Consider the following 13,700-nt stretch of genomic DNA (forward strand, 5'->3'; position numbering starts at 1 on the left):
TTGAATTCTTTTATTTCTAAATACATAAATTTGAAATCAGTGAAATACAGATAATTTTTGAAATGTGAGTATAATGTATTTTTCCAGGACGTCATTAGCGCAGAAGTGTTAATGACTAGAGAGTATAGTACTGGCAAAATAATAGTAAAATTAATAATACATTGAGATTTAGGATTTGGGATTCTATTCCTGGCTTTGCCACTCACTAACTAGCTTTATTTCTTTGGCTAGTCATTTCCCCTCTCTAAGCCTGTTTCCTCATCTATAAAATGACCGAGGTAGACCCTAAGGTCCTTTCTTCTAGCTCTAACATTTTGTGTTGCTTTTGTTGTGGCTGTTTCTCTAAAGCTCCCTGGTGTAAGAGGTCCTTCTTTTGATTGTTCCTTTTTAAGAAACTCAACATTTTGAATTATTGATTTACTTATCAGCAAGAAATGGTTTACTTTCCTGTTTAAGTGCTTAAATGAGAGGTTACTGATTTTCTTTCTCGATAGGATCAGAATTACTAAAGGCTTTGTTGGCTTTTGCTTTTTTTTTTCCTGATTACTTGTTTGTCATGCTTTGTTAGACTCATTTCTTACTATTATTATTTGTGCTTTCTTTCAGTAGATGAAGGTGTAATAAGGCGTTATCTTAGTGTTCATTATGTGATTTAGAAGACTTAGTTTGTGTGGGTTTTGGGGTTCTGTTATTTATTCTCTCATGCACCAGTTCCGGTCATTGTTTGTTTGTAGGTTTTTACCCTCCCTCCCATATTGTTTTGCTTTCTCCCCCTCTCCCTTCCCTCCTTTCAGGAAAATGGAGGAGTGGCTCCATTACTTCCGGTTCTGCCCAGGTTTTCTGCCACAAGAGTGGCACAGCCTGTGCCTCTAATGCTTCTGATAGAGTCGTGACTGCTTTGGATGCTACACCTGCCCCAAGATGTAATATTGAGCATTGAGATTCCAGGGGCAGTACCTTGTTGCCTGGATGATTTTCCCAGAAACGTCCTGGAAAGCCTCAAGAAAGGAAACTTCAGAGCAAACAGAATCAACTAGGGATCATGACTATACATCCATCACATGCATACCAGCATGGGTCCAGCCGAGACCTCCAAAATGATGCTTTGCCAGCCTCAGCTGGTTCTCAAGTGATGATGTCCTTGAAGTCTCTGTGGCCCGTGACTCCAGAGTTAAGGTAGTGGAGTTTCCCTTTAAAGCATCTCACAGCAGGCTTTGTAGATGGGACACATCTCAACTCAGCATGCTTGCTGACTACTCAGGTTGAAGGTCAGCCTCAGCCCTTAGGTCCTTTAACTTAAGTTCTAATTTTGAAATGTAGGATAGGTTTATGGTACAGGGGTCTTTGACATATTGGACTTGATCCATCAGTAATAATTTATGCAGAATGATTCAATTTACTCTCTTTAGGGCTTAATTTACATAGCTGTAAATTAGGATTTCCTTTGGTCACATGGTGTTAGAGGGCAAAGATAAAACATCTTAGCCAGGTAAAGCTAAAGAGGGTAAAGTCTCCATCACTTTGTAGGTAACTTGTGATTTGGAGACCATTGTCTGAAGTTTGTAATTTTTGTGCTTCTAAAGTGACTATGATTGTTCTACATAATATGGCCTTACTGAAAGTTGTTGATATATTGTAATTCTTCAGTTTTTGGATCTGATTCATTTTCTAAGATTTGTTAGTTGAGATATACTTGTATCTTATCTCATGTACATCATATTTTCTTAGTTTCATGATAATCCAGAACTTGAGAATGAATTAGGTAGCTTTACATATTTTGACCTCCCGTTTAGTAGACATATTCTTAGGAGTCTAGGGTTTGAAAGAAGAAAAATCGTGTGGTTTCTTACAATTAACAACCAAATCTTTATAGCTAATATAGAATTTTAAGACTTTTTTTGAACTTGTGAGCACAAACTGAAATCAGGTTGTTGAACTAACCTTTACAGTAACTACATTAGCAATAGTATTTTTGTTGGTGATATATTGTCCCACCCAAATGATGATATAAGATCTCCTTGTAACTGCAAGTAAATTATGTTTTCCATTTCTAATTTAGTAGCCAATGCTTCACATGTTTTATACATACACATTCATTCCAAAATTTATTATGCAAATTAGTTTGAGAAAGTTTTTCATGGTCCATGAGAAATGACAACATACAATTATTAAGGATGATTTTAATATAGACCGGCAGGAAAAAAAACTTTAATGCCATGCCACACAGAAAATTGTGGCTAACATTTTATTTGAGAGTCTTCTAGTCTTTTTTATAGACATAAAAATTTTAGAAACTTTTTTTATAAAATAGAATTATATTGTCCCTATTGGTTTATAAATTACTGTTTCACTTAAATGTTTTCTGTGTCAATAAATCTTATTTAGAATGTCTACCGTTTCATCTTATGGATAGTCATGTGATAATACTCTATTTAATCCCTTTCTGATATTGAATGTTTAGATTTTTTCTTATTCTTTGCTATTATAAAACATTGCAATAAATATCCATGAAATAAAAGATTATTTTAGAAAATTTTTTCCAGAAAGATACTTTTATTCAGTTTAAAGGACCTCCTTTTATTCTGAAACTGTATCCTAATTTGCGGAGGATATGTTGTAAAATAGTCTTTATTTTATAAAATGATGAAAGTAAATGGTATTTGGGTTTAAATTTTTTTTCTTGGCAAAATGAAAAGTTGGCAACCTTGTATTAGTCCTCGTTTTTAAAAAGTTTACTGTTTGCAAACCATCGATCTAAAATTATAAGAGCAAAGCTTTTTAGCTTTACTCTAGTTAAAGATTTAAATTGGGGTGATCTTCACTTTATTGAAATACAAATCAGGGCAGAAAACCTCAGAAAAGCAAATCCATTGTGGCTTCCTTTAGCAAATGGTGATTCTCTGTGTTGTCTAGATATTTCTGATTCATCTGTTTAAGGGAGAAAACACCAAAAGGCATATAATAAACATTTATAGAAGTGATCGTCTATTTTGCTTTAGTCTATTTAGGTGTCTTTGCTATGTATTTTGAATATAAACAGTAATGAACAATCTACCTATCAAATAAAATTGAGGAAGAATCAACATGCATTAACATCTCCTCCCATTGAATTCTTCATTGAAATGTGTGTGCATGCTAAGAAATGTAAAGAGGGGTTTCAAATCCAGAAATAACAGAGGTTCCATAATCCCAGCTACAAGTTTTTCACTGAGTTAGAGAGTCAGTCTTGATTACCAAGAGGATGTTTACGCCATAATGGTTAACCTATGGCTAACTGTCAGAATCATGCCATCTTCTTTTTGAACCTTTCTATAAAGTATTTCTTTGTTACTGTGATTTATCCATTTATATGAAAAGGACACCCAGACTTATGAAAACACCTTGTCTTTCTTGCACAAAAGCTGCACAATTGCTTTTATCTTACATTTTCAGATATCTTTCTTGAGTGCAAACATGGATATTTCCTAGGAAATTGGTCTTTGAGGAGCATTTTGAGAAATTTTGGTGGGAACGAGGCTACTGTGTACTGTATTTTTCTAAAAGTGAAAACTCACTTATGGTAATTTGTATTTTTTTTTTTTACCATGTGTAGTTAGTAGCACTCATGTCCCTTCTCTGCCCTAGCTTGAATATTTTTAGAGATTCCTGATTGCTTCAAGACTTAATATTTGGTATATGCTTTCATCTGGTTAAAGAATTTATGAAGTAAATTGAAATTAAGGTCCAAAAATATTCTCCAGTTTGAGGCACTGTTTCATAATATAATGGTTTATTACACGCTAATTTTTCAAGAATATGTTTTGCTGTTGACTAAAACCTCTCATGTGAAGTTTTGTCTCGGTATGCCACTTGTCTGAATAAGCTGATTTGCTGTTGTTGGCTTGTCTGACATTGTAGTTGTTGGATGATGGCTGCAAAGCAAATAAAGAATTGGAAGGTTATCCAGCATCAAATTGCAATTGGTCAAAATAGTCAATAGAATATATCCTTCAGATTTTTCATTATATTGCGGAATTGTATAGAATTGAGAAATAATCCATGCAAAGAACATTTTCAGAAGTTTTTGTATATACCTTAGGTCAAAATGTTTTGCTAGCCTTTTATTTACAATATAAAATCTATTGGCACATTTATTTCTATTTTGATACATATAATTCTGTTTTTGTTTTTAATTTGGTATATTTCACCCCCAAATATATGGTTTTTTTAATTGTTTTTTTACTCTCAAGAATTGCCAAGAAGATGCTTTTGGAAGAAATTAAAGCCAATCTTTCCTCTGATGAGGATGGATCTTCAGATGATGAATCAGAAGAAGGGAAAAAAAGAACTGGAAAACAAAATGAAGAAAACACAGGAGATGAGGGTGAGCTCCCCAAAGAGAAGTGCAGAATGTCTTAATATGATTCCTTGACCAGTTCAGTCTTTGAAGATTATCTGACCAAGAAATCTCTTAATATGTGCATTTAGAGTTTACTAAAATGTTTAAAACTTTATTACCATGACTGCTTTTGAGTATCTTGTAATAATTGTGGAAGTATTTTTTACTCTAATTTTGTCAGTTATTGCCAATAAACAAATAATTTTTAAAGTGTAATATTTTATATGTTACAAAAAATTCTACAAATGTGTATTGGTGATATTTAGTCAATATTTAATAATAATAATATATCCAGTCTCAGGTGATTACCTGGCATCACCATTGATACCAAGGTATATGTACAACTTTGATCTTTCCCATAAATTATGATAATTGTCAACAGAAAAAATAATTTTACAAAGCATTTTAAAGGAAAAAGACTGAAGAAAAAGGTTTCATTGATTTATTTTCTTTATTTAGAAGCAAAAAATCAAGTCAATTCTGAATCAGATTCAGATTCTGAAGAATCTAAGAAGCCAAGATACAGACATAGGCTTTTGAGGCACAAACTAACTGTGAGTGATGGAGAATCTGGAGAAGAAAAAAAGACAAAGTCTAAAGAGCATAAAGAAGCCAAGGGCAGAAATAGAAGGAAGGGTAAGATGTTTTCATTCTGAATGTAAGGAACATACTGGTTTTATAAACTAATTATAGTAATGAAATGTAAGTATATCTGTTCAGTTGACGATCTATATTAAATGAGTATCAGTGTACTGGCAGCAACTATTCTCTTACATGAGAGTGAAATAAAGAATTTAGACTGGGCTAGGCATGGTGATTCACGCCTATAATCTCAGCATTTTGGGAGACTGAGGTGGGAGGATCACTTGAGGCCAGGAGTTCCAGACCAGCCTGGGCAATATTGTGAGACCCTGTCTCTACAAAAAAAAATTAGCTGGGCATGGTGGCATGCACCTGTAGTCCTAGCTACTCAGGAGGCTGAAGCAGGAGGATCCCTGAATCCCAGAAATTGAAGGTTTCAGTGAGCTACGATCATGCCACTGCATGCCAGCCTAGGTGACAGGGTGAGACTCTGTCTCAAAACAAACAAACAAATTTAGAATGGGAAGATAACCCAGAAAAGTGAATTGACACAAAAATATTTTTAACTTTTAGTTGTCATACATGTTTAGATTATAAGGAGAAATAAATGTGATTTAATAAATAAAATATACTTGAAGGTTATGTAGAAAATATAAGATTCCATACAACTGCAAGAAGACATAGTGCTTTTCCATGGAAAGGTAGCAGGTACAATTAATTTGGGTAGTTTTATGCAAGCTTATATGCAAAACTTGACTTACATGTAGTCAGATTAAATATTCATTTCATTGAAAGTATGAATCCTTTTGCATTGAGCATTTTCATGTTTCTAACATCATGGTAAGCATCGAGAACACAAAAATGAATAAGGTTATCATTGTCTGGTATAGTGGTTTTCAACCTGGCTACACATGTGAATCAGTTGGGAAGTTTTAAAATATACCTATGACTGGGTTCCATCCCAAGCTAATTGTATCATAATTGGTTGTAGTGGGACTTAGGTGTCTAAATGTTTTAAAAGCATCTCAGTGATTCTGATATGTAAGTAGGTTTGGTAGTCACTGGCTTAGTAGGAATTATTCATATTTATAATATAAAATAGTATAGAGCTATGAAGAGCATATTGTGTAACAGAGGCATTATATTAGGTAATAAAGTATGAAATGTCCGAATTCTTTAAGTACTAAGTTTGACAGTTGATTTCTGATATTTCACATTGACACTTCTTTTTTTAGGTTTTTTTTTTTTTGTGAAGGTACATCCTTAGTCTTTTTTTTTGAGACAGAGTCTCACTCTGTTGCCCAGGCTAGAGTCCTGTGGCATCAGCCAAGCTCACAGCAACCTCAAATTCCTCGGCTCAAACGATCCTCCTGCCTCAGCCTCCCAAGTAGCTGGGACTACAGGCGAGAGCCACAACATCCAGCTAATTTTTCTATTTTTAGTAGAGACGGGGTCTCACTCTTGCTCAGGCTGGTTTCGAGCTCTTGACCTCAAGTGAACCTCCCTCCTTGGCCTCCCAGAGTGCTAGGATTACAACCATGAACCACAACGCCCAGCCATCCTTAGTCTTTCAGACACGGAGTTTGGCTTGTGATTATCTTTCACATTTTTTTAGAGCAATTTTTGTGAAACCATGGATAAGTCAAAAATTGGTGTTATTTACGAATATGAGTTCCATCGTGGAACCAATGCTGCGCAGACAGCTGGTAATATCAACGAAGTGTTTGGGAATGGGGTGGCTAATGAATGCATAGTGCGTCAATGGTTTGAAAAGTTCCATTTGGTGAGCTTAATCTTGAAAATGAGCCACGTGGGCAACCTGAGAACAAGGTGGATAATGAGCTGAAAGCTGTAGTGGAAGTGAATCCATCTCAACCTATGTGTGAATTAGCAGCAAGGTTTGTTGTTGTTGTTGGCTTTGTTTTTTTGGGGGGGACAGGGTCCTGCTCTGTTGCTCAGGCTAAAGTGCAGAGGCCTCATCATAGCTCACTGCAACCTCAGACGCCTGAGCTCAAGCAATTATCGCACCTCAGTCTCCCAAGTAGCTGGGATTACAGACATGCACCACCACGCCTGGCTAATTTTTTCTATTTTTAGTAGAGCTGGGGTCTCCTTCTTGCTGAGACTGGTCTCTAACTCCTGACCTCAAGCGATCCTCCCACTTCAGCCTCCCAGAGTGCTAGGATTACAGGCGTGAACCACCGTACCTGGCCAACATTTCATATTTAGTGACCTAATAGAGTGTGGCACAAAGGAGGATTTCTTTAGCTTCTTGAGGAGTGAGGGTTATCTCCAGAGAAGCCTTCATGAAGAAGAAGGATTTCACGAAGCAGATCAAATTGGAAATGGGGAGCAGGGTAGATGTGTTGTGAAGATTTATAATACAAACAGGGAAAAACATTTTATGAGCTTGTGTAAAATGTTTGGCATGTGATGAAGGGGATACAATTAATATGGTATAAGCTGGACTATAGGTAAGAGTAAGGAAAGGAACAACAGGAGATGAGACTGAGCTTATAAGACAGAAACCAGATTCTGGAGACCCTTGTAAGCCTGTGTTTCTCAGACTGGAATACTTGGTGGTTTACCAAGGGGTACATCTCTTTGGTGTCTCCAGTTTACTTGAGATTTTGGGAGGGGCATTTTATATTGAATAATCATGCATATTGGGCAATTAAATGTGATATTTGCCTGAGAATTTTGGGTAATAAAAAGCATTTAAAGACAAAATTTTTTTTTTGCTTGTTAGGGGCAGATTCCAAAGGCTATAGGTACTACCAAACCCCTGAAGGACAGATTAACTGTTCTTTGCCACTAGGAGTGGGAGAGCATTTTTAGTTGTATTTGAGAAGTACAATAGGCTCTAAATGCTAGAGAGAATCATTGAAAGGTTTTTATTATTATTGTATTTTTAAACTTTGTTTAACAGATATATTGAGATATAACTCATAAACCATACAATTCACCCATTAACAATGTACAGTTTAGTAGTTTTTAGTATATTCCCAGAGAAATACCACCACTCTTTTTTTGTTTGTTTGTTTGTTTGGGCCTTGCTCTGTTGCCCAGGCTGGAGTGCAGTGGTGCGATCACAGCTCCCAGCAATCTTGACATCCTAGGCTCAAGCAATCCCCTCACCTCAGCCTCCCGAGTGGCTGGGACTACAGGCACCTGCCACCACACCACGCTAATTTTTTTAAATCATTTTTTGTAGAAAACGAGGTCTTACTATATTGCCCAGACTGTTCTGAAACTCCTGGTCTCAAGGGATCCTCCCACTTCAGCATCCCAAAGTGGTGAGATTACAGGCAAGAGCCACCACGCCCGGCTACCACCACTTTTTAAAAAAACTTTTTATTTGAAGTATAGTATAATACAAAGAAGTGCCGATATTATAAGAGGACAGCTTAATGAACACACAAAGAAGACATCCGGGTGAAGGAACAGGATGTTTATTACTACTACCCAAGAATCCCAAACTCAGCATGACCACTTTTTTCCCTGTGGAAAGGCTTTAATAAAGGATGTAATGTGATCAGATTGGTTGCTTATTATTCATTGAGACTGGAGGCATTGAATCTATGTGGAAGATATTGGTAGAGTTGATGCTAAGTAGGATTGTTGGAGAAGAGGAAGATTGACCTGAGTCATACAGGAGATTGAATTATTAGGTCTTCTGAACTGATACGAAAGGGAAAAGTCTAGGATGATTGTCAGGCTTTTAGAGTTGTCATGGTATATGTATAATGCCACAAAAATAGTTGAGGTTGTTCAGTGGAGCTGTAATGTTTTGCAAATGTAGGGCTAAAGAAAGATTCTTGGAATCCTAAACAGTTATAGGGCTTTTGAGAAAGAGTTCTCCATTAGAGAGGAGGAGGAAGTCCCTGCCATGCACACATACAATTAATATGCCATGGGTATTTTCATGTTAATAAATAATAGTACGTAATTTTGTGAATGCTTATAGATTTCTTTGCAGCATGACTACAGGCTCTTCTTACAGATTTTATGAAGGAACTGAATGATTTTATAGGTTATATATAACATAATATATTTGTGTGCATCTTCAACAAAAGGAACAATATTGATTTTGCTACTGAGGCTCACCTCAGGATGTAGATATTACATTTGAGATTTACTTTATTAAGACCCAAGTTTTCTGTGACCTGTGTTTCTGCTGTCTCCTTCTGTGGGTAATTTGTTTCCCAAGTGTTTCTCTGTTGGTTGGCTGTGTAAGAGAGAGTAAACTCCTAAAATCCCATCGTATTTATGTTTCTAATATGGATTCTAGTCATAGTGATTGATACATTTGAAGTTGCATGATTTTCAAGTTTTGTAAACTGATGTCTGTACATTGTTTGGAAACTTGAATTGGGAGATGGGGAAAAATCAAAAGAGAATAGCTTATTTATTGAATCTAATCATTAAATTAAAATTAAATTGAAATGCATTAAAGAGGTATAAGAACAGAGCATAGCATGTGAACTTTAATTTTCTTCTAAATTGGAAAAATGTTATAAAATTATTTTAGTAACAATTTTGAAACTGTAAATATTGCCTTTATATTAGATGATAACGTTATTTTTTTCAAGTGTGATAATGGCATATAGTTATGTAGGACAGTATCCTTATGCTTAGGGGTACAGTGTCATGATGTCTCACTTAATTTCAAACAGTTCAGTGTAAAAAAGGATATGTGTGTGTGTGTGTATAGAGAGAGAGAAAGCAAATGTGGCATACTGTAAAAATAAGTGAATTTAGGAGAAGGGATACAAGTGTTCATTCAACAATTCTTTCAAGTTTTTGGTAGGTTTGAATTTTTTAAAAATTAAGTATTGGGTGAAAAATTAATACTAGGTTTAAAATTTTACTTAACCTGAGAATTTGTGTGTGTAGGCACACGTGTCAATATGTGTGTTTTTGGTGCTCTCCCAACTTCACAGTTGCTTAGCAGTTCTTTTTTTGTTTGTTTTTTATTGTGGTAAAATATACATAATATAAAATTTACCTTTTTTTTTTTTTTGAGACATAGTCTCACTCTGTTGCCCGGGTTAGAGTGCCATGGAGTCAGCCTAGCTCACAGCAACCTCAAACTCCTGGGCTCAAGCGATCCTACTGCCTCAGCCTCCCGAGTAGCTGGGACTACAGGCATGCGCCACCATGCCCGGCTAATTTTTCCTATATATATTTTTAGTTGTCCAGCTAATTTCTTTCTATTTTTTTTTTTTTTTTTTTAGTAGAGACGGGGTCTCACTCTTGCTCAGGCTGGTCTCGAACTCCTGAGCTCAAACAATCCGCCCGCCTCGGCCTCCCAAAGTGCTAGGATTACAGGCGTGAGCCACTGCGCCCGGCCAAAATTTACCATTTTAATCATTTTTAAATGTACAATTCAGTGGCATTAAGTACATTAACATTGTTATACAATCATTACCACTATCTGTCTCCAGGGTGTTTTCATCATTCTCTGTACCCATTAAACAGTAATTCCCCTTTCTTCCCCTTAACAATTCTTTATAGCATTTATGTTTTCCCATTTTTTTTTTTTTTTTTTAGCTAGAATAGAACTAGCTATTGATTTTGATCTCAGGTCATGATAGATCATTTTAAAAAAAATTATTTTGAAACCATTTTAGATTTATATAAACATTACAAAAATAGTACAGAATTCCTGTATAGCTTTCTTCTGGCCTCCCTGAGTTAATACCTTACACTTATAGTACAGTTATCAAAACCAGGAACTTAACATCAATATAATACTATTAACTAAGCCAGGAGTTGGCAAACTACTCCTGTGGGCCAAATCTGATCCTGTCTCTGTTTTTATAAATAAAGTTTAATTGAAACATGTCCATATTCTTTCATTTACTGTTTTCACATATGTACAATGGCAAAGTTGAGTAGAGACAAGTAGTAGTTGCAACAGAGACCATGTGGTCCACAAAGTGAAAAATATTTACTATTAGGCTTTTTATATAAAATATTTTCTGACCTCTGAAGTAAACAATAGATCTTATTGAAATATCATTAGGTTTCCCACTAATGTCCTTTTTCTGCTCGAGGATCCAATCTAGGATCCCATATTGCGTTCATTTATAATGTCTCCTTAATCTATCTACTCCAATCTCTGACAGGTCCTCAGTCTTTTCTTTCTTGACCATGATACTTGTAAAGAGTGTTGATCTATTATTTTTTCAACTGTTTCTTGATATATATTTGTCTAATGTTTTCTCATAATTAAATTAAGGTTATTATGCATTTTGACAAGAATACCAGAGAAGTGATGTGTTCTTTTCAATACATCATATAAAAGGTATATGATATCGATATGCCTTATTAATCTTATTGTTAACCTCGATTACTTGGTTAAGTTGGTATCTGCTAGTTTTTCCAGCGTCAAGAAAAAGATACTATTTTTCTATTTGTATTTAATGAATATTTTGTTGGGAGATTCTTTGTGACATATAGGGCCCCCATTTCCTGGTGGTGTGGCTAGAAATAGGGGGTTTGTTCCACAGTTTGCTGTCAGCACCCTCTGCATACTTACGGAATTCAGCTTGCCTTCCAGTCAAAGCCAAGAAACAAAGGAGGAAAATAACCTATGACACTCACAGCTGCCCCTTCTTCCCTATTTATAGAGGAGTCATTATTCCAGTTTTGATTTCAGTTCCCAATCTGCCTCCTGTTGTTTCCCTTTCACAGTCCTTAGATTGTTTCCTTATGTATCCTATCCATAGATTTTTGTTATCGTTATTCGAGGGGAGAATCTATAATCATCTTACTTCATCTTGGCCAGCCTACTTTGCTTGTTTTGAATAGCCAGACTTCTTTTTCTTTAATTTACCTTCAGTAATTAATTATATATTTTACTGATAGCTAATTTATTCTCATTTTTTCAATATACATGCAATTGGATACTTATATTCTAATGTAAAACCATAGTTTTATAATTATTTGGAATACATTTGAATTATATTTATAGATACCATTTACATCATTAACTGGTATATTCTGTATGGTGTAATACCCATTCACATGTATACTACTGATATTCTTCTTATAATGCTCTTTTAATATGGAGTTACTGGCAAGTTAAATGAATTGTGTTGTTATTAGAAAATATTTAATAATTTAAAATATTTTTTTAATTCAAGTGAGCAGTGAAGAGTCAGAAGATTCTGATTTTCAGGAATCAGGAGTTAGTGAAGAAGTTAGTGAATCTGAAGATGAACAGCGACCCAGGACAAGGTAAGTATTATATTGTTTTTTCAAACAATTTAGGAATTAATATGAATGACCATGTCTTCAAATTATTTGTAGAATGTTTACTGATACAGTAAAGTTAAGTTAGTGCAATGTGTAATATTTTGACTTGAAACTAATTGTTAAAATCACTAATTTAAGAAGAGTGATTAAGAAGCATATCTTACATATAGTTGAATTGTGTGTTCTAATCTGGGTGGATTTTCAGTGTGCAAAAACACTCTTGACTCCGGTTTCTGATCGTTACGGGGCTCTATAGTTAAACTGCCTCAATCTAACTTACTACTTTCTTTGTATATGAATACTCTATACCTCAGTTTCCTCATCTGTATAATGGAAGACTATGATATACTTACTTTACTGATTATTGTGGACATTAAATGAGACAGGGCATGTAAAGGGCTATAACAGTGCCTTCCTGACAATGTAAGTGCTCAGTGAATACTAATTATTGGTCTTAATATTATTACAGTAATGAAGTTGTGCTTGTTCTCACATTACATGCAGTTACTGCTCTAGATTACCAGTTATTTAAAATTTGGCTTCCTTCTTAGCATAGAATTTTAGATAATACTAACCATTCTAAGATTTTTTATTTCCCCCAGGATAACATAATCTTCCACAATTTATCAAATAAACAAATATTTGCGTTAGTGTGAGTATGTGTATGTATGTTTATATAGATGTCTGTCTGCACTTGTAAGTTTTAAAACATTTGAGATTTTTTACTCACCAAGTTGTGCTTGGAGTATAGCAATATATTAGACTCTGGGAAATATAAAATAATAAGATACGAGGGTTTAAAAAAACTGAGATGTAAGTCACAAAATGTGAAATTCAATATTTTAAAGTATAGAATACAGTGGTCCTTAGAATATTTGCAAAGTTCTGCAACTGATGCCACTAATTTCAGAATTTTTATCACCCAAGAGAGAAACCCCATACTTATTACCAGTCATGTCCTATTCTCCCTGCCCTCGTCCCCTAATAAACACTAATATACTTTCTATCTCTATGGATTTGCCTATTCTGGACATTTCATATGAATGGATTCTTTCACTTAGCATAATATTTTCAAGGTTCATCCATGTTGTAGCCTGTATCAGTGCTTCATTCCTTTTTTTGAATGATGGTAAAATACACATAGCATAAAATTTCACCATTTTAATCATTTTAAAGTGTATAGTTTAGTAGTGTTAAGTACATTGACAGTTTTTTGCAACCAATCTCCAAAAACTTTTCACCTTGCAAAACTGAAACTCTATGCTCATTAAAAAACTACTCCCCTTTTGTCTGTCCCCACATCCCCTGGCAACCACCATTCTGTTTTCTGTCTTGGAATTTTAATGTTCTATGAACTGCATATATGGAGAATCGTACAGCATTTGTCTTTTTGTGACTAGCTTATTTCACTTAGCATTGTGTCCTCAGGGTTCATCTGTGTTGTAACATGTATTGGAATTTTCTTCCTTCTTTTTTT

At 34.9% G+C, this 13,700-nt stretch overlaps 1 protein-coding gene across 1 annotated transcript in view; it reads left to right on the plus strand.

Annotated features, from left to right (window-relative positions):
• ATRX (alpha thalassemia/mental retardation syndrome X-linked) overlaps positions 1-13,700 on the plus strand; it is a 251,279-nt gene that overhangs the window by 78,553 nt on the left and 159,026 nt on the right. The window contains exons 11-13 of the mRNA XM_012664077.1: positions 4,230-4,363; positions 4,838-5,014; positions 12,112-12,205. Coding sequence (XP_012519531.1) covers positions 4,230-4,363; positions 4,838-5,014; positions 12,112-12,205 — 405 coding nt within the window. The remainder of the gene's footprint in view (positions 1-4,229; positions 4,364-4,837; positions 5,015-12,111; positions 12,206-13,700) is intronic.

This window comes from Propithecus coquereli, unplaced genomic scaffold, assembly GCF_000956105.1.
Source record: "Propithecus coquereli isolate 6110/MARCELLA unplaced genomic scaffold, Pcoq_1.0 Scaffold86, whole genome shotgun sequence".
NCBI lineage: Eukaryota > Metazoa > Chordata > Mammalia > Primates > Indriidae > Propithecus > Propithecus coquereli.